A 22,092-nucleotide genomic window follows, 5' to 3' on the forward strand; every position below is an offset into this window, starting at 1 on the left:
CCATTTGAGTCACACCCCACCATCAGTCAACCAGAGGCGGTCAAGGGAAATCACCATACGGGAAACAAGAATGGGATTTCTGGGATATTTGGGTGCGATGGGGGATGTTTCTCATTCAAAGGTTCTGAATGATAAGGGACCTGATATCAGGAAGGTGGAAGAACCCGCTGAGAGCCAGACCCTGCCCTTGATGTCAATTTTTCTCCCTCCCCCCCGCCCCCATGATCCCTGCTTTTGGCGTGAAGTTTCTCATTGAACCTCGGCCTCTGATTCTTAAATTACTGCCAGCGGTTACTGATTCTGGAATGGAGGCACTGGAGTGCTGCCGGCAGCTCTGAGGGGAAGGGATTTCTGCCCTTGGGGTCCTTAATCCAGGGGCAGACCCAACACTGGCACAAGTGCCTGATGGGCACTGAATACTGGTGGGCCCTCACCAACGGAGGCGATGTGGGGCTCCCGCTGGTTCTCCAGCTGAGACTTCCCATCGCAAATATGTTCCGCGCCTGATGTCACCAATGACTGCCCACCTTCAGCCACCCTGCTCCAACATCACCAATGACTGCCCACCTTCAGCTACCCTGCTCCAACATCACCAATGACTGCCCACCTTCAGCCACCCTGCTCCAACATCACCAATGACTGCCCACCTTCAGCCACCCTGCTCCAACATCACCAATGACTGCCCACCTTCAGCACCCTGCTCCAACATCACCAATGCTTTTGGACTATTAAATGAGTGTGTTCTTAAAAAGAGAAACCATTTTGTTTTTGCTAACCGCACCCGCCACCCCCACCCCAACCCCCCCCCCACACCCCCCAACTCCCACTCCCGCCCCCCCACCCCTCAACTCCCACTCCCCCCCCCCCGCCCCCCAACTCCCACTCCCGCCCCCCCCACCCCCCGCCCCCAATGTTCCTTTGATCCTCGTCACAATGCCCACGAGATCCATATTTAATTCCTGGAGGCTCCTCCTCAGCACTCCCGGAGTGTTGGCAACCATATTGCCGTAATTGTCTGTCTTGCCCGCTCTAAGCCTATGGGTCCCATTCAGCGTCGCGGTGCTTAGCCTCAATCACCACGACGATCACCAGGATGGCGCAGAGCACCATGGCCGCAATCCCCACGGCCAGGCTGATGAAGGAATAGTTGCGAGCCTGGCGGGAGGCGATCTCCGCTGATAGCTGGTCTCCCCTTGTCACTGCTGCTCGTGTCTGCAGGGGGGGGGGGGGGAAAGAAGAGTAAGGTAGATTTAGAGCCCATCCGTGACCACAGTCTCACCATGGCATGCTGTCCATCCACTTGAAAGACTGGGCATGACTTCTGGTGTAACTTTGCATTCAAGGACCGCACCTCTGTGCCGAGCTGCGATTATATCTGACAAATCTAAACTCATCCCTTTTGGTTTAGAAGGGGCACGAGTTTCTACTCATGGTCGTTACTGGGTGACCAGCCAATGGAGGCTGGGTCACCCTGTCGTCTACCGAGCCTCATTAAAGTTGACGGAAATCACACAAATGGGGTCAAAGCCCCAACGTGCCAAGAAAAGCACTGGGGCTGGTTTAGCACAGGGCTAAAGAGCTGGCTTTTAAAGCAGACCAAGGCAGGCCAGCAGCACGGTTCAAAGCCTCCCCAAACCGGTGCCAGAAGTGGCGACGAGGGGCTTTTCACAGTAACTTCATTTGAAGCCTACTTGTGACAATAAGCGATTTTCATTTCATTTCAGAAACACAGAGATGTGGGCTTCAAAATGCTGACTGCGGTGAACAACAACAACTTATATTTATATAGCACCTTTAATGTCACAAAACGTACCAAGGAGTGCCACATCAGGTGATCTTGATAGCCAAAAGCTTGGCCAAAGATGTAGATGTAAAGGAGCATGTTAAAGGAGGAAAAGGTGATGGTTGCAGCTGAGAGGTTTAGGAAGGGAATACTTAGGAGCTGAGGAGATGCCCACCAGTGGTGAAGTGATTAAAATCAAGGATGTTCCCAGAGGCCAGGCTCCTCAGAGGCTGGTGACACTGAAGGAGATTTACAAAGATAGAGAGGGGAGAGGCCCTGGAGGGATCAGAAAAGGATGGAATATAAAAAGGTGTCATTGTGGGTGAGCAGGCACTGGACCTGCTGCAAGTTAAGACACAGGCAGCAGAGCTTTGGTTGACCTCAAGTGTACGAAGGGTAGAATGTGGGAGAGCAGCCGGGAGTGCATGGGAATAATCACCAATAGGTAAATAAGGGTTTCAGCAAAGAATGAGCTGAGAGACAGGAATGAAGCCAGACGATGTTATGAAGGTGGAAATAAATAGTCTTATTGACAATGCGGATCAATGGTCAGGAGGTTACTTTGGGTCATCTCAGACCGCAAGGCTGTGGACAGCCTGTTCAATCTCAAACAATTGACAGAGAGAGAGGGATGGAGTTGGTAGCTCGGGAACCGGAGGAAATTTCTGTTCGTCCAGCTTTGAATGTTAAATAAGCGAGCCTTAATGCCCGAGATGATATTCCATTGTCTACTATTGGAACAAACTGTGTTAACTTGTTGCTCAAAGCGGCTGCCTTGTACAGAGGCACAGACAGACATACATCTGAGAAGCGACACAGATACACATACAAAATACTGAAAGCGGAACAGTCTTTGAAGAGAAATGAAATCATTCAGTTTGGAAAGGGCACATTTACGGGAAAACTCAACAAAGTTTTCAGGGAGAAAGGAATAGAGGATTAAGCTCATAGATTTAGATGTGGGAAATTAAAGGCGATTCAAGTGGAGCATAAACACTGGAATGGGCTGGATGGCTTGAATGGCCTGTTTACTGTGTTGCACATGCCATGTAATCTTCTGTAATTTTAATGTTGGATTGACATTGGGTCTTAATGTTACGAGGTTAGTTTTCACCAGCGCGCAACCAGAACATGGAAAATCCATTCAATGTAAATCACTGAATCCGTCAATTGGATATATCTCAGGGAGCTGGAGTAAGGCCAATTAACAGGCCTGTCTTTGCCATGGATGGTTTAATCGGAGTGAGTTAACTGAATGTGACCTTTTTACCTCCAGGGCTTTAATAATGGCGATAATCCCTGTTGGCCAGAAGCAGCAAACCGTAGTCAGCACTGCGATAGGTAGATAGTCATGAGGCGGCCTTTGTGGTTCCAGGATTCGGAAACCTGAAGGGATCTGAGTCTGCTGAACACCTGGAGAAATCGCAGTGTATCCGGGCAGGTAGGGCGGAGGGTTCTGGAATGAAATAAGAGAGGGTAAAGTAAATAGGTAAAGTCGCCATCGTCCCAGATGACCATTGGCTGCTTTTCCCTTCTGAGGGGGAGAGCTGACTGGTGGTGATTTAACCCAAGAATCACCACACCTCAGGCGAGGGGCAAGGTTGAGAAAGTGGAGGCCTTCATTAATAACCTCAGCTGGTACGGGAATCGAAGCCACGCTGCTAGCCTCGCTCCACATCACGAACCAGCTGTCTAGCCCACTGAGCTAAACCAGCACCCTGTTATTCATGAATTTCTCAATTTTGCCTCTCACCTGAAATGCGGTGATCCTCAGGTTAAATCGGCAGCAGTCAGCTCTCTCCCCTCCCCCCCCCCCCCCCCCCAAATAACCTGGGCTGGTTTAGCTCACTGGGCTAAATCGCTGGCTTTTAAAGCAGACTAAGCAGGCCAGCAGCATGGTTTGATTCCCGTACCAGCCTCCCCGGACAGGCGCCGGAATGTGGTGACCAGGGGCTTTTCACAGTAACTTCATTGAAGCCTACTCGTGACAATAAGTGATTTTCATTTCATTTCATTCATAAAGGAGAAAGCAGCCTATGGCCATCTGGGACTATGGCAACTTTACCTCACCTGTAGATTTAATAACATTGCAGTTGGATGATGTCAGGGAGTCACATACATCTGCTGAAAACAGATGGATCTGATATGACAATACGGAGCTCGTGGTATCTCAGTTTGGCATAAAACCAGCGAGAGGGTAAAGCTAGTGGGTGCAGGCAAACCCGTCCGTTGGGTGAAATTGAAAGGGGGGGGGGGTTGGTGGTATTGTGACTGGACTGGTAATCCAGAGGCCTGGGGAAGCTCTGGGGTCCGGAGTTCAGATATCACCATTGCAGATGGTGACACTTGAATTCAAATTTTAAAAACCTGAAACCATTGTCAATTGTCATAAAAACCCCATCTGGTTCACTCATGTCCACAGTCACCCAAGGCCAGAATCGAACCCGTGTCCCTGGTGCTGTGAGGCAGCAGTGCTAACCATTGTACCACCATGCCGCCAAATTCTCTTCCTTGTTGATAGTTTTTGCTGTAGTTGGCCCTGGGTTTACTCTTTGGGTTTTGGTGATTAGCCATGACAGTCCGATCCAAACGGAGGGAAGTCTTTAGAGACCCACTTTCCGATTTTATAGGTTCAATGGGAATACAGTCACAGTGCGGTGTGAAGCGAGCTGGAGATTCACCAGGAGCTTGCTTTGCAATGTGACCCTCCCTCCCCCTCAACCTACATCCTGGAGGGGGGAGGTTTAAAATTCTGAGCTGCCTGGCGACACGACTACCTTGATTGCAAAGTTGCCCCCTTGGTGTGGGCGGCACGGTGGTGCAGTGGGTAGCACTGCTGCCTCACGGCACCACGGTCCCCAGGTTCAATCCTGACCTGGGCTACTGTCTGTGGGGGGTTTGCACATTCTCCTCATGTCTGTGTGGGTCTCACCCCTACAACCCAAAAGATGTGCAGGGTAGGTGGATTGGCCACGCTAAATTACCCCTCAATTTGAAAAAAAATAATTGGATACTCTGAATTTATTTCTTAAAAAGTTGCCCCCTTGGCAGAGGGGCTGGTGGCAACATTACATGTCAATTCAACTAACCTATTAGTGCAACTGACAGGGTGCGATAAATGAAAACATGTTCTGTCATAGCAATACCGAGGGCCAGGTTTAACAAACTAAAGCACAAAACTAAATTACAAGACAAAGTTGAGGCAACTTGGAAGAGCAAAACAAACTTAACGTCCACAATCCCAGCACCCAATAGATGACAGAAACCATCCTTAACAAAAACCTTAACCAATTGAGTTGAACCTTTGTCAAAATTTGATTGTGAATCAAACTCCTTCGCTAAGACACTGCACACCTGTTTACAGCTCTCATCGCACCTCCTACCCCATTTCCGGACTGTCCTTCGAAAAGCCCTCCGGCATCTGGCTTTCTTCTCGAGTAAAAGGCATAGGCCTCAGTACCTGTCCTCCCCTTCACCCCCCCCCCCCCCCCCCCCCCCGCTGGAATGATCTCAGTCTGTGGGCTTCCATGATCAGAGAAATCTCTTCGGGCGATGACAAAAGCCTGCCAAGATGTCAACCCAAGGCAATCAAAGCCTCGAGCGTACTCTCTGCCCTGGCTGTGGTGCCCAGGTACATTCCTGGCAGCTTTCACTTGCCAGAAATGGCTGGGAAATCAGTAGCAGTCACTGGCATGTGGTGCCGGATGAGAGACAGACGCAACCTGCCAGCTGCTTGCTCAGACAAAACGCGCAGCAAATCAAATCAGGCTCTCCCCCCCCCCCCCCCCCCCCAGACACCTTTCCCCGTACACCCACGGCCTCTCAATGTGGGAGGGCAAGGGAGTTTCAGACAAGGTTTTCCCATTTGTTAAAACGGTGTCTCCATTAGAAGAGGTGGCGGTCTTTAGTCACGAACAGCTGCAGCCCTTGTGTTGTGCAGCAGCTGTCGAACAGCCCCTCAGCTTGCTCGGTCAGTTCAGAGGGCTTTGGGAACCAACAAGGCAGTTGTAGACTGGAGTGCTATGCAGGAAAGACTAAACAGAGTTGTCAGTTTTCCCACTCCTGAGGGAAACTATTGACACAGTTAGTTTGGTCCTGACAATCTGGCTGTTGTTAATGATTTATTCAATTCACTTTCATAGCTTGCCAATGCGGGATTTGAACCTGCAACATCTGGGTTGTTAATCCAGCGCCACTGTTGTACCACATGGCTTCAGGTTATATCGTGCTGGGTGTTGGAGGCCAGCCATTTTGCATTGTCTATTAAAATTACAGGATACTAAAATCCCCCACCCCGAGATTTGTTTCGAGTAGCCCACAGCAAGTAATTGAGAAGGCTAATCGAATGCTATCCTTTATTATGAGAGGAATTGAACATAGAAACCAGGAGGAGGCCATTCGGCCCTTCGAACCTGCTCCGCCATTTATTATGATCATGGCTGATTATCCAACTCAATAGCCTAATCCCCCCCCCCCCCCCCCCCCCCCGCCCCGCCCCGCCCCCCGGCCACTTTTGATCCCTTTAGCCCCAAGAGCTATAACTACTTCCTTCTTGAAAACTGTTTTGGCCTCAACTACTTTCAGTGGTAGCAAATTCCACAGGCTCACCTCTCCCAGGGTGAAGAAATTCCTGCTCATCTCAGTCTTAAATGGTCTACCCCGTATCCTCAGACTGTGATCCGTGGTTCAGGACACTCCCACCATCGGTAACATCCTTCCTGCATCTACTCTGTCAGCTGCTGTTGGAATTTTGTACCTTTCCATCAGATCCACCAACCCCCCCCCCTCCTCATTCTTCTGAACTCAGCGAATATAATGCCAACCCGCTCAATCTCTCCTCATACGTCAGTCCCACCATCCCAGGAGTCAGTCTGGTAAACCTTCTCTGCACTCCCTCGAGAGCAGGAACATCCTTCCTCAGATAAGGAGACCAAAACGGCTCACAATATTCCAGGCGTGGCCCCATCAAGGCCCTGTATAATTGGAGCAAGATGCCCCTGCTCCTGCACTTGAAACATAAAAGTAAGGACGTTGTGCTTCAGCTGTACAGGTATTGGTGAGGCTGCATCTCAAATATTGTGTGCAGTGTTGGTCTCCTTATTTAAGGGAGGGTGTAAATATGTTGGAGGTGGTTCAGAGGGAGTTTACCAGATTGACACATGGAATGAGCGTGTTATCTTATGAGGAGAGACTGGGTATGTTTCTCGAGTTTAGAAGAGTGAGGCGTGACTTGAGTGAAGTAGAGAAGATCCTGAGCAAATCTCAACAAGAAAGGATATTTTCACTTGTGGGTGAGTCAAAACTAGGGGGCACTGTTTTAAAATTAGGGGTAACCCTTTTAGGACAGGTGTGAGGAGAATTTTCTTCTCCCAGAGGTCACTTTGGAACTCTCGGCCTTGTGAAGATGGTGGAGGACATGGTTACCGAATATTTTCAAGGTAGAGGTAGATAGATTTGTGTTAGGCAAGGGATCAAAGGTTACCGGGGATAGATGAAATAGCAGAACTCAAAACGCACACAGATTAGTCTTGATCTTATCAAATGGGGCAGCAGGCTCAAAGAGACAACTTCTGCTCCCATGTGATATATTGTTATGCATTTTGATACCATTCATGGAAAATCTCTGTAGCTCATTGACCCCTGAAATAAAATGAAATGAAGTGGAATGAAAATCGCTTATTGTCACGAGTAGGCTTCAATTAAGTGACTGTAAAAAGCCCCTAGTCGCCATATTCTGGTGCCTGTTTGGGGAGGCTGGTACGGGAATTGAACCGTGCTGTTGGCCTGCCTTGTTCTGCTTTAAAAGCCAGCGGTTTAGCCCAGTGAGCTAATAGGAAAAGCCACTTGCTGCTTCCTCCAATTCAATTTGCCAGACGACTGGAAGTCCAAAATTTCTACTTAACCACATGCCATGTTTTCCAGCAGCGGAGGCAGCTCCCCATTAGAACATACAGTACAGAAGGAGGCCATTCGGCCAATTGAGTCTGCACCGGCCCTTGGAAAGAGCACCCTATCCAAGCCCATGCCTCCACCCAATCCCCGTAACCCTACCTAACCTTTTGGATACTGAGGGGCAATTTAACCAATCCACCTGACCTGCACATCTTTGGAGTGTGGGAGGAAACCGGAGCACCCGGAGGAAACCCACGCAGACACGAGGAGAACGTGCAGACTCCGCACAGACCAGCGGGGAATTGAACCTGGGACCCTGTGAAGCTACCGTGCTGCCCAAGTTGACCGGCAGTGAGATTTTCAGGTCCTGCCAATGTCTACACCAATTTCCGTAGCTCACTGCCCTGCCATGTGGGGGTCACCTTTGGCAGGATGAATGAACCCCTTGTTTCACTTATGCATAAACAATGATCTTGGTGGAGGGAAAAACCCGCCCCTTTATGTCCTCCTCACCCCCTTGCTTCCCAAGGGCATGATCTAACTAAATTGCAACTGAGTCCCATGACGAGCGCGTTTAGCTGGGTGGGTGTTTCCCGGCTCTCAGCCCTGAGAAACACTATGTTATCTGTCGGGACCTTGCTGCAATTTGGGGTCTCGGCGGGGAATGCCCTGCTGAAGCTGTAACTTGTCCCGTTTCCTACACTGAGGAGCTCCATTCAGTGCAGGAAGAGATCGGGATGCCATTTTTAATGGGGGGAACCCATTGATGGCCAACACCCCCCCCCCACCCCTAACTCACCTATAAGGGGGGGTCCTCACCCACCCTCCCCCAGGCACGGGCAGGGCACCCACAGGCAGGATCCCCACCATGGCAGAAATGCCAGCCTAGCACCCTGGCAGTGCCCCTGCCAGTGTCACTTGGACAGTGTCAGACAGGCACCCAGGTGCCAGTCAGGGTGGCACTGCCACGGTGTCATCCTGTGACCAAAAGACCCAAAGATGCATGGCATTCAAGGTAAAGTAGTAGCATGGATAGAGGATTGGTTAATTAATAGAAAGCAAAGAGTGGGGATTAATGGGTGTTTCTCTGGTTGGCAATCAGTAGCTAGTGGTGTCCCTCAGGGATCCGTGTTGGGCCCACAATTGTTCACAATTTACAGAGATGATTTGGAGTTGGGGACCAAGGGCAATGTGTCCAAGTTTGCGGATGACACTAAGATGAGTGGTAAAGCGAAAAGTGCAGAGGATATTGGAAGTCTGCAGAGGGATTTGGATAGGTTAAGTGAATGGGCTAGGGTCTGGCAGATGGAATACAATGTTGACAAATGTGAGGTTATCCATTTTGATAGGAATAACAGCAAACGGGATTATTATTTAAACGATAAAATATTAAAGCATGCCGCTGTTCAGAGAGACTTGGGTGTGCTAGTGCAAGAGTCACAGAAGGTTGGTTTACAAGTGCAACAGGTGATTAAGAAGGCAAATGGAATTTTGTCCTTCATTGCTAGAGGGATGGAGTTTAAGACTAGGGAGGTTATGTTGCAATTGTATAATGTGTTAGTGCGGCCACACCTGGAGTATTCTGTTCAGTTTTGGTCTCCTTACTTGAGAAAGGACGTACTGGCACTGGAGGGTGTGCAGAGGAGATTCACTAGGTTAATCCCTGATCTGAAGGGGTTGGATTATGAGGAGAGGTTGAGTAGACTGGGACTGTACTCGTTGGAATTTAGAAGGATGAGGGGGGATCTTATAGAAACAGTTAAAATTATGAAGGGAATAGATAGGATAGATGCGGGCAGGTTGTTTCCACTGGCGGGTGAAAGCAGAACTCGGGGACATAGCCTCAAAATAAGGGGAAATAGATTTAGGATTGAGTTTAGGAGGAACTTCTTCACCCAAAGGGTTGTGAATCTATGGAATTCCTTGCCCAGTGAAGCAGTTGAGGCTCCTTCATTACATGTTTTTAAGGTAAAGATAGATAGTTTTTTGAAGAATAAAGGGATTAAGGGTTATGGTGTTCGGGCCGGAAAGTGGAGCTGAGTCCACAAAGATCAGCCATGATATAATTGAATGGCGGAGCAGGCTCAAGGGGCCAGATGGCCTACTCCTGGTCAGATGGCAACGACCTGGGTGCCTCTGATTCCCCTGGGAGACCCCCCCCCCCCCCCCCCCCCCCCCCCCCCAAGGGTTCCATTTGGTCTCTGTTTGTGGGGACTAACACTGAACGGCACTCGCTTGAGGTCTCCCAGGTGAAGATCCCTGGACTTGGTAGATCAGGCGAGCACATAGTGGAGTGAGACTAGCTGTCTTGCTCTAATATGCAGATGGGCCAGATAGTGATTAGCTTATTAGATCATTGGATTTCACAAGGCTTGGCAAGCCGGATAGAGGATCTCCCGGCATCTACCGGCCATACCACCGTTCGGGGACAACGCGGCCAGTAGATTGCACCCCAAGAATCTATCCACTTCTGCCTCTGTTCCCACTGCCTTTTGAGGAAGAGAGTTCGAGAGACTCAGGCCCTCTGAGAGAAGAAATTTCTCCTCATCTCTGTCTCAAATGAATGACCCCTTATTATTAAATATACTAGATTCTCCCACAAGAGGAAACATCCTCTCCACATCCACTCTGTCAAACACTCAACAGGACCTTTCATGTTTCAATTAAGTCGCCTCTTCTAAACTCCAGTGGATACACACCTGGCTTGTCCAACCTTTCCTCATAAGTCAACCCATCCATTCCAGGTATTAGTCTGGTAAACCTTCTTTGAACTTCTTCAACACGGTAACAGGGCAGCACGGTAGCACAAGTGGCTGGCACTGTGGTTTCACAGCACCAGGGTCCCAGGTTCGATTCCCCGCTGGGTCACTGTCTGCGCTGAGTCCGCACGTTCTCCCAGTGTCTGCGGCGTTTTCTCCGGATGCTCCGGTTTCCTCCCATAGTCCAAAGACGTGCAGGTTAGGTGGATTGGCCGCGCTAAATTGCCCTTAGTGTACAAAAAGGTTAGGAGGGGTTATTGGGTTACGGGCTTATGTGGGTCGGTGCAGACTCAATGGGTTGAATGGCCTCTTTCTGCACTGTATGTTCTATGCTATGCTATTCTTCCAACACATTTACAGCCTTCCTTACATACAAGTTATTGTTGATAATTACTCCCAATGTGTGAGAGAGCAAGATTCCTGTTATGTAACCTGGAGCACTGATTAGAGAGAGAGAGAGAGATGTGCACAGGCACTTACACACAACATGCACACACAAAATGAGAGATAGTCAAGGGTTGAAATACCCCATCCCCTGACCCATTGAGCAGTGGGAGCCTTGCCTGGAGAACTTATAAAGGGAGAGACAGAGAGACGCATGCACACACACGTACACAAACTGAGCGAGAAAGAGAAAGAGAGAAAACAATCACAGGAGAGTCGGAAGTGCTGCCAACAATCAGAAGCAAATAACTGATGAATAATTCAGTGTTTCCCACTCAGAGTTAACCTCCTGAGCAATGACATTTGGAAAACAGATACCGAATGTACCCCTCGTTTCAATTGTGTATAGGTAATTATCAATCAGAATAAGGTGCAGAGTGGTTTCCAGGTGCAGAACTGACGCACGCACTCTTCGCCTACTCAATCCCATTCACCACTGTCCAATAACAAAGTACTAAAGTGACAGGTTTATGAAATGTTGATGCCAGTAAAGCAGACACATTTTAACACAGTAGCTGGAATGGTAACGCACTGAATAAAGTTGCCCTGCTTTAACCCGGGGAGACCTCTCAACACAGCAACAACGTGCACTTCCCGAGAAGCTCTGATTGGGTAAAATATCCAGAGCAGATTATTAAAGAAAGTTTGACCCCCCAAGCCACATCCGGAGCTATTAGTGGTGTATCGTAGGAAGTGTGGCAGTCAATTTACACGCATCAGGGACGGGCACACAGCAGCAATGGGGGAATAACTACATAATTAGGGTTTTTAATGAAGCATTGCTGGTCGGACAATCAATATTGGCCCGGATACAGGGGAGAACCCCCCTGCCCATCTTCAATTGGCGTTGTGGGGTCTTTTACATTCAACTGAGGCCAGAAGAGACCTCAGTTTCATCCAAAAAACCAGCACCTCTGACAGTGCAGTCCTCCCTCCGTACTACACCAGGAGTGTCCACCTGCATTCAGGGGGCAACAGGGACTGTTTAGCACAGGGCTAAATCGCTGGCTTTGAAAGCAGACCAAGGCAGGCCAGCAGCACGGTTCGATTCCCGTAACAGCCTCCCCGAACAGGCGCCGGAATGTGGCGACTAGGAGGTTTTCACAGTAACTTCATTTGAAGCCTGCTCGTGACAATAAGCGATTTTCATTTTTTTTTCATTCTGGGCTCAAATCCCGGGAGTAGGACTTGAACACCCAACCTTCTGACTCACGCACAAAGGTTCATGGTTTGTGGAAGCTGGGAGTTTATAAAGGGGCCTGAATTATGTTTGCACATCCTCATCGCCACTTCACATCAACCATACTACGTTTTTTTGATTTCCCATGTTAATGAATATGAATTTGACTGATATCCATAATTAAAGCAAATAACCACAGCAGGGCTGCATTATAATTGGCAGATTGTAGAGTACTCACGTTCCCAATGGGATAGAATGGGACGAGGGTTGTATAGGGTTGAAGCTGTAAGGCGTAGCCTGGGGGTGGTGGTGGGATGTAGGTTCCTGGTCCCATGGAGCCATGTGGCAGCAGGGCAGTGTATCCTGGTGCTCTACCATGGAACTGCGTCTCCTGAATGTAGCCCCGCATGCCCAAGGGAAGTGTAGGTAGCTGTGGTGGCACCGTATACCCCACTGGCAAAGCATTGGAACGCGTCTCGATCACTTGATTGTAGGGGGGAGGCGAGGTGGGCTGTGTGGGTCCATCCGATGAACCTAAGATGTAAAGAAAGGGGAAAATATTCATGACCAACCAGGATTATTATCAAAGGCAATATACTTCATGCCACTAACACAGAGGAAGCCGTGTGCTGAATGGCAATGGCAATTTGAATCTTGCTGAAAAGACAGATGTTGCTGAAGTTTTTCATCTTTCACTCATCAGGACGAACACAAGAATACCAAATTTCAAACAATCACAACAATTTATACTATCGGAAAAAAAAGTGCTGATTGTTTGACAAGTGATTCTGATTACTTTCTTCAATGGCATCACCTCAATTAACTGGGAAATATAGAGTCCTTAAACGTCTGGAAAATTTAAAAAAGGCTCGAGGCTTGATTGTATTCCTTTTGTTTGCAGAGAATGGGTCCTTGCATATGAATGTGTTTCCCGTTAGCAAGTGTAAAAGAGCCACATTACAAGCTCAACAGCACGGGAACATAGTGGTTAGCATCAATGCTTCACAGCTCCAGGGTCCCAGGTTCGGTTCCCGGCTGGGTCACTGTCTGTGCGGAGTCTGCACGTCCTCCCCGTGTGTGCGTGGGTTTCCTCCGGGTGCTCCGGTTTCCTCCCACAGTCCAAAGATGTGCGGGTTAGGTGGATTGGCCATGCTAAATTGCCCGTAGTGTCCTAAAAAGTAAGGTTAAGGGGGAGTTGTTGGGTTACGGGTATAGGGTGGATACGTGAGTTTGAGTAGGGTGATCATTGCTCGGCACAACATCGAGGACCGAAGGGCCTGTTCTGTGTTGTACTGTTCTAAGAACAGATTTTCTTAAATTGGTTCTGACGGAGAGTCAAACGGACTCGAAATGTTTTCTCTCCCTGCAGATGCTGACAGACCAGCTGCATTCTCGGTTTTTGGTATCATAACTTGATTGTTCGGGGAGCTATCAGCACACTCAGGATTGCTCAGCAAGTGTTGCCCAATCACAGAATCACACCGAACAGTAGATGGTTTGTTGTGGGTTTTACAAATGTGGACTGATTGAGTACATACTGTTTTGATGCAATCAGCCAGTCACTGAGATGGGCCTGGCGTAGCACCAGCACTGAAGTTCATACATGCCGTTGGACTGCCAGTAGTATCCTCCCAGTGGAAAATACCCGGCCAAATTTCCGATGCTGAACTGGAATCGCACACATTCAGCTGCCCGTATGTGTGTACCTGACTACTCCAACTTGGCAGGCAGACAGGAGAAAATCACCAGTAACATCAGGATGGATAAATAGATAATCACTGGAATACACACTGTGCCAATCGTGGCTCTGTCAGGAGCACATTTGCCTCTAAGGCAGAAGATGGTGGGTCAAAGTGGCAAGCCAGGATCTGTGTTCCTCCCAGCCGAGCACTGGGATAAGCTTGCACATCCCTCGGTGCCCTCTGTTAAACTGAGGATCCTTATTTCCCTGCAACTGGATATCAAAACTCCATGATACTTCCTGATAAGGTGATCAGGACCTGGCATGCAGGACGCCATTTTTAGCGCGGACAAAGGACGGAATTTTCTGCCCCACACCGAAGGCAGGATCTTCAGTCCTGCCGATGTCAACACCATTTTGTGTTGCCCATTCATCCCGCCGGAGAACTCAACACAGGGGTTTGGGGAAGTGGGGGATGACTGGAAAATCATGGAAAATTCATAAATGCAGGGAGGCGATGCTAAAACACTGGGTAGACCAGACCCGGTGGACTGTGTGCAGTTCTGGACTGGAGGAAAGGTACGGCTGCGCTCGAGAGGGACCAGGGAGATCTATGAGGATGTTGCCTAACGAGGAGAATTTTAGGAGAGGAGAGATTTAATATGAGGAATCTCGATGGAAGACCCTAGTTCCCATGGTCCATAACCAGCGGTCATAGATTTACGGCAGGAAATAGGAGGTTAAGAGGAAGGGATATTTCCACCCAGCGGCTGGAGATCTGGAACTCACTCCCTGAAATGATGACAGAGGCAGAGACCTTTTATTTACAAAGTACGCGGATATAGAATTGAAGTGCCGGAACCTTCAAGTCAAAGTGGGATTAGGCTACTTGTCAGTGGCTTGGGCACAATAGGCCAAATGGCCTTCTGCCATTTCTAGAAATTTCCTTTTACAAACTATTTCAAAGGAGAGCAGTTGTACGCCGAGAAGAAAGGCCATACCGACTCGAAACATCAAACGTAATAATAATCTTTAATAATAATCTATATTCTTGTCACAAGTAGACTTACATTATCAATGAAGTTACTGTGAAAAGTCCCTAGTCGCCACATTCCGGCACCTGTTCGGGTACACTGAAGGAAAATTCACAACGTCCAATTTATCTAACATCACGTCCTTGTGGGAGGAAACCGGAGCTCCCGGAGGAAACCCACGCAGACACGGGGAGAACGTGCAGACTCCGCACAGACAGTGACCCAAGCCGGGAATCGAACCTGGGACCCTGGCACTGTGAAGCAACAGTGCGAACTACTGTGCTACCGTTTCTCCACACACGCTGCCAGGTCTGCTGAGTTTTCCCAGCATTTTCTGTCATTCGTTTTCCTTGGTGTCCTGGTTGATATTATTTAAAATTCCCTCATTGATATGGGCCAGCATTTCTTGTCAAACCCTAATTACCCTTGAACTGAGAGGCTTTCATTGAAGTGTGAAATGCATTGCCATGGGTCTGGTGTCACATGTAGGCCAGGCCAGGCCAGGATGGCAGACTTCCTTCCTGAAAGGATATTCGTGCACCAGATGGGTTTTCTTCGACAATGATCATCATTTAAATTCCAGATTTTTTATTGAATTCACATTGGCTGTGGTGGGATTTGAACCCAGAACATTACCCGGGGTCTCTGGATTGCAAGTCCAGTGATAATACCAGTAGGCCACCAGCTCCCGAAATCAATGTTACTAAAACAGATCACCTGGTTGTTATCACACTTTCGTTTGGACAGGCTCGCTGTGAGCAAAATGAGGCTGTGTTCCCTACAACTAATTCTGCACTTCAAGAGAGCTTCGTTAACTGAACACTGAAAAACACTTTGTGACGTGCTACGATCTTAAAAGCTGCTATAGAAATGCGAGCAATCTTTCTATATAGACAGACGCACACCTGTCAGATGGACAAACACAAAAGATGGTTGCTGTATGGAAATACAGTTTTATTTTGGAATAATCAATTTAATTCAATATAAGTAAATTTAATTTTAAAAAGGGACCTTTAAGTGTTTTGGAGTTCACTAGTGCTCTGAATATTGTGAGTGATTTGGAACCCAGCAGGGAAGTAATTAGATTATGGTTCAGCCAGCCATCTCCCACTGCTCCTCTCTGGATACAACATCCTCCAATCAATTATCACCTCTCCGCATTGCTGGTAGGTTTCCACGAGCAGCAGACACCAGCATCACCTTCCGAGAAAGACAGGGAGGCCTCACTCTGCAGCCACGTGACAGCTGGGGCAAGTTCAGTCCTCTGACCCCACAAAGGGTGATCTCCGTCACAGCTCACGCCCTATTATTCCCCTTCACTGTGCAGAAGGTATTTTATGTCAAAATGTGCATTCATTAATGCTGCATTATCAGCATTCCATCGTAACAACGTGCACGTTCATTCCATTAATTCCAAATGTCTAATCGCCCTTTTATTCATTTGTGGGATGTGCCAGTTGCAGCATTTGTCACCTATCCCTAGTTCCCTTTGAGAAGGTGGTGGCGAGCCACCTTCTTGAACGCCTGCCGTCTACCTGGTGCAGGTGCCGTTAGAAAGGGAGTTTCAGGACTCTGTCTCAGTAGCAATGAAGGAGCAGTGATGGAGTTCCAAGTTCAGCTTGTGGGTGTATCTTGTAGAGGAATTTACAGGTGGCGATATTCCCATGCGTCGACATCCCTTGGCTTTCCAGATGCTGGAGGTTGCAGGTTTGAAGGATGCTGCCTTGGTGAGTCGCTGCAAAGTGGGTCACACGCACTGTGCATCGGTAGTGGAGGGAGTAGTGAGATGGCGGATGGGGTGCCAGTCAAGCAGAATACTTTGTCCTGGATGGTGTCAAACCTGCACTCACCCAGGCGAGCGGAGTGTATTCCATAACACTTGTGCCTTGTAGATGGCACAAAGGCTTTGGGAAGTGAGAAAGTGATGTACTTGCTGCTGGATTCCCAGCCTCTAACCTGCTCTCGTAGTCACACTATTTATGTGGCTTGGCTGGTTCAGTTTCTGGTTGACGGCAAGAGGATGGTGCAGTGGTAATATCACGGGAATAATGTTCCGACGATTGAGGCTAGTTTTCTGGGCAGCTGGTGGAATTACAATTTAATTAAGAAAGAAAAATATAGCAAACATTGAAAGCTAGCCTCAGTAATGGTGCCATAGGGTGGCATAGTGGCTCACTACTGCCTCAGAGCGCTGAGGGCCCCGGTTCGATCCCAGCTCTGGGTCAGTGTCCATGTGGAGTTTGCACATTTTGCGAAGATGTGCAGGGTAGGTGGATTGGCCATGCTAAATTGCCCCGTAATTAAAAAAAAGCAATGGTGTCCATGAAATTTTCATTAAAACACACCTAGTTCACTAATGTCTCCGAGGAACAGAAATCTGCTGTGTGAGAATATTTCAAGTTGAGTGTGACTATTTTTCAGAACTTATCTTCACAGGTTGCTGCCAGGCCTGCAGAATAATTCCAGCACTTTCTGTTTTGATGGTGGAGGTTAAAAGTCGTACGGTTCTTTAACAACCTGTTGGATAACATGAAGGTGGCTCAAAGAGGGAACGGGACCTCTGGGGCTGGATTCTCCACTTCCCCCAGCTGTGTGTTTCTCGGCGATGCTCCACTCACTGTCTACGGGACTTGATACTCCCGCCGCTTATCAATGGGATTTCCCATTGAAGCCGTCCCATGCCGCCAGGAAATCCGTGGGCAGGGCGCGCGGCTGGTGGGAACAAAAAATCCCAACGGCCGGAGAATTCCAGCCCTGTTTGCTTTACATCTAGGTCGTCACTCCCCGTGCCACACTGAGAGTATGTGGCTGACTGCCGAGGAGATTTAAAACGAGGTCCTGTCTTCCCTCCACGGTGCTATATCAAAGAAGAGCAGGCGAGTTATTCCTGGTGTCCTGGCCAATATTTATCAGTCAATCAACATCGTTTAGAAAAAGGATTATCCAGTCATTCTTGTGTCATTGTTTTTGGGAGCTTACCATGTGCAGATTGCTTCTTATTTTCCAACTAGGAAAGTGGCTGCACTTTTCGAGATCCTGAGGCTATTGAAAGGTTCGGTATTAGGTCTTGGATGGATGAACTAAGAATGACCTCATTCGCCGCGACACTGTGACAATCACTGCAAGGGACCAAACTCAAAGAGCTCACCATTTAAGGTTGGCCGTGACATGTTTTCAGCATTAAGCAGTGTCATCAAGGCACGGGGTGAGGAAAGAGAGAAAACCAGAGCTGCCAATTTTAATACATATTATAGAATGCAGCATGAACTCCGTTTCCAGCCCTGTATTCAGTGTTAAATGAAGCCTATCAGCAACAAAAATAAAACAGTAAAAATCTGTCATTGACTTTTCCCGCCTACTTATGGGATAATTAGTGAGGCTCCAGATCAAGTTCCTTACACGAAGTCACAAACCAGTTGTTTGCTCGTGTACTGTCAATATTACACTCTTATGCTATGTGAGCAGATTTGATGTGTGTTCATTTGCGTATTCATTTGTATTTAAGAGTGCTTATTTTGATGTCACTTTGAAACTGGAAGCAACCGATGATAACCTTTAACCTTTCAACGTGCATTTACATAACACCGTGCACAGTCACAGGACAGCCACAGCACTTTAGAGTCTATTAAATACTTTTGAAATGTAGTCATTATTCCAACTAGAACAATTAAGTGCCTTGCGACGTTAGAATGTTGGTGTTATATAAGTACAAATTATTGCAGTCAAAATGCAGTTAATTTGAACACAGCAACGCACGAACAGCAATGAGGTAATGATCAAATGACCTGTTTTTTGTGCTGTTGGCTGAGGGGTGAACATACGAATAGGGAGTAGGAGGAGGCCATTCAGCCCCTTGAGCTCCTGCTCTGCTATTTAATTAGATCATTGCTGATCTGATAATAACCTACATCCTGCCTGCCCCCGATAATCTATCACCCCCTTGCTCACCAAGAATCTATTCACCTGTCTGAAAAATATTCAATGACTGCTTCCGTCACCTTTTCAGGAAGTGTTCCAAAGACTCACGACACTCCTAGAGAAACAAATTCTCCTCATGTCCCTTTTAAATGAGCAACCCTTGATTTTTAAACCGTGACCCCCTTGGTTCTAGATTCTCTCTCAAGAGGTAACATCCCCTCCACATCCCCCCTGTCTGCACCCCTCAGGATCTTGTATGTTTCAATCAAGTCGCTTCTCGCTCTTCCAAACTTCAGTAGATGCAAACCTAACCTGTCCAACCTCTCCTCATAAGACAACCCACCCATCCCAGGTATTTGTCTGGTAAACCTGCTCTGAACTGTTTCCAACTAATTGACTTCCTTCCTTAAATAAGGTGACCAATACTGTACACAGCACGCTAGATGTGGGGGGCAATTCTCCGGCCTCGTCGCGCTCGAGCGAGAGTGATTTTTTTTGGTGTCCCATTGTAATCACTTTTACCATCCTTGCTATTTGTCACAACTTTAAATTGTGTAGAATGGAATTGAGATTTTGAAACAAAGCCTCATCTGTCGTCTCAGGCACATGTGAATGATCCCATTGTTCAAGGGAGAGCAAAGACCATCTCTCAGCCATCCTGGCCTTTGCTTATCCCTCACTAACCATCATCACTAAATAAACCAGGCTGCCTCACTGCTGTTCGGGGGGGGGGAACGCTGCGCAGATATAGGCTGCTGCATTTTCCACATTGCAACAGTAACTTCACTCCAAACAATGGCTGCAATGCCCATTGGGATGGACTGAGGGCAGGGACAGCCCGTCCTCGATCGACGAGTGTTACATTTTAATTTCTTCTTAGCTGCGTGAGAATAAACCCAATATTTTTCCAATTGGGCTTTTGGACGGGTATAATTGCCGGCACAATTCCGTCCACTCCACAATGTTTCAATCACCACGTGCTGAATATCATTTTGAAGCAACAAGCTGAGGAAGCCATTGAGAGGTGAAGGTGTGATATTTCTCAATTAGGGATAGAGGTGCACCTTGTGACAAGTGTATTAGCCATTCAGGTCCCAGAGGGGCCTTTCACAGTAATTTCATACTTGTGACAATAAAACATTATTATTATTTCAGATTGCGATTAATGTAATACCTTCCCAGTGCTGCACTAAGGTAGTGCTGCATTCCTGAGGTGCCTATCTTTATGGAAGGCATTAAAGTGCAGCTTCATCTGCCCTCTTATGGTAGCACATCTTAATGTACACCTCCTTGGATGTTAAGTACTTGGGGCGGTGGGGTGAAGGAAGGTTCAACGGTTGTGAAAGATGCTACATAAGTGCAAGTGCTTTCTATCTCAGATCTAAATAAACAGCTCCATTGAGTTACTATGGTATACCCAGGATTGAAGTTAACACATCTCCAGTGGATCACTCAGGCTGATATACTGGAAACTGCAGCAACCAGGCTAAAATGCTGTTGCCATGTTGACATCACCAGAACAACAGCAATTCATCAACGCAGTGAAATGTTTCAGGAGAGGCAGCTTCCTCATTCTTTCTATCTCTCTTGTAGGATAATAACGGCATAAAAGGAGGTCATTTGGTCCATTGCTGGCTCTTTCAACAAGTTACACTTCAAGGGCGCAATACTCCAATTTGTAAACTAAATGCCGTGTCTCATGAATTATGCACCTATGGCCCTTTGGCCCATCGCGGGCCGGAGAATCGTCGTAGGGAGCCCGAAGACCGGCGCGACGCAATTCCCGCCCCCGCCGAATCTCGGGGGGGCGCGGAGAATTCGGGACACGGCGGGGGCAGGTTGACGCCGGCCCCGGGCAATTCTCCGACCCCCCCCCCGAATCCCGCCCAAGATCTCCTGGAGCATTGAGAGACTGGAGGATGGATTGCCTCCAGAACACCTAATCTGGAAGGTTCACCTGCAGATGCTGCCCTGGCCCATTTCTGTGATGTCCCAGGATCCAGGGTTGTGAGCAATCCCCATCCTGAACTCTGGAAGCAGCCCCAGGCCTTGTTCAGATGTGTCCAGACACCTGCATGCCACATTATTCCAAACGTATTGCCTGCTGCCGTGTTTGCCCGCCGGCGCTGCAGAGAAGCCAGCACGGGATGATCAGGCCTTCATCTATATTGCATTAACCGGATGTAAATGAGGTTTGTGCCAGCCTCTGGCAGATTTTCTGACTCTCCATGGTGGGTACCTGTGGAGGATCCCACTGTAACTTCACACTGGCATTAATCCTGGGCCCTCCTGCCATATTTTGCACCATGTCTGCCATCAAACACACCAACGGGGGATTGGGAGAATCCCGCCTTGTGTTTATTCAATTCCCTTTTGGAAAATGAGGAATGTTTTGCAATGTTAAAGGCATGGGGGGGACGATTCTCCCAAATGGAGCCCAAGTGTTTGTGAAAGCCGTTGCCCCACAGGGGCCAGCACAGCGCTGGAGCGGTTCACGCCGCTCCAGCCTCCCTTCCGGGCGCCAAGTGGGCACCGTACCAACCCGCACATGCGCAGTTGGGCTGCGCCAACCTGCACATGCGCGGGGGGCTTCTTCAGCGTGCTGGCGCCGACTCAACATGGCGTCGGTGTTCAGGGGCTGGCCGCGCAGGAAAGTAGGCCCGGGGAGGGGGAAGAGGCCGGCCCGCCGATCGGTGGGCCCTGAACGCGGGCCAGACCCCATCATAGGCCGCCCCCCCCCCCCCCCCCCCCCCCCCAGGCCGTCCCCCAACCGTTCGCACAGAGTTCCCGTCGGCAGCAACCAGGGGTGAACGGTGCCAGCGGGACTCTGTCGTATCCGTGCGGCCGCTCGGCCCATCCGGGCCGGAGAATCGGCGGCCTTGCTGATTCCAGCAGCCTGCGGCCGCGCCGACGCAAATGGTGCCGATTCTCCGCACCTCGGAGAATCGCACTCCGGCGTCGGGCCGCGGTTGCTGCGATTCTCCGGCCCGGGGCTCGGAGAATCGGCCCCAGGATTTAAATTCAAGCCTTTGTTACATAATGCAGAAGATACTAACTCAATATTGAAGTGCATTAATGCTTTGATCAAGATTGATGTGAGTGGTTATGCTGTGAGTGGCTGACACTTTTATAGCCACACAGAGACCTGTCTGTAGCAGTTTGTACAAATGTAGAAGAGTGGACAGAGAATAGATGGAAAGATAGGAAGAACAAGCAAAAGAATGTTAAACTCGCCACAACATGGAGCAGTTGAGATGAATAATGTGGATAGATTCAAGAAGATGATCAACAACCACTTGAGGCATAGAACATAGGAACTGGGGTAGGCCCATTCAGCCATTGAGCCTGCTCCGCCATCCAATTCGATCAGGACCGACTGTCCACCACTTTCCCGCGTTAGC

The 22,092-nt window shown here is 48.7% G+C and overlaps 1 protein-coding gene across 1 annotated transcript in view; it reads right to left on the reverse strand.

Moving 5' to 3' along the window:
• Positions 1–906: 906 nt before the first annotated feature.
• The window catches only part of LOC119976300 (proline-rich transmembrane protein 1-like), a 32,793-nt gene continuing 11,607 nt past the window's right edge, over positions 907–22,092 (reverse strand). Inside the window, exons 2-4 of the mRNA XM_038816740.1 lie at positions 12,297–12,592; positions 3,054–3,239; positions 907–1,212 (exon numbers count right to left, since the gene is read on the reverse strand). Of these exons, the coding sequence (XP_038672668.1) occupies positions 1,036–1,212; positions 3,054–3,239; positions 12,297–12,592 (659 nt within the window). The 3' untranslated portion in view covers positions 907–1,035. The remainder of the gene's footprint in view (positions 1,213–3,053; positions 3,240–12,296; positions 12,593–22,092) is intronic.

The sequence above is a fragment of the Scyliorhinus canicula genome, chromosome 13 (assembly GCF_902713615.1).
Source record: "Scyliorhinus canicula chromosome 13, sScyCan1.1, whole genome shotgun sequence".
NCBI lineage: Eukaryota > Metazoa > Chordata > Chondrichthyes > Carcharhiniformes > Scyliorhinidae > Scyliorhinus > Scyliorhinus canicula.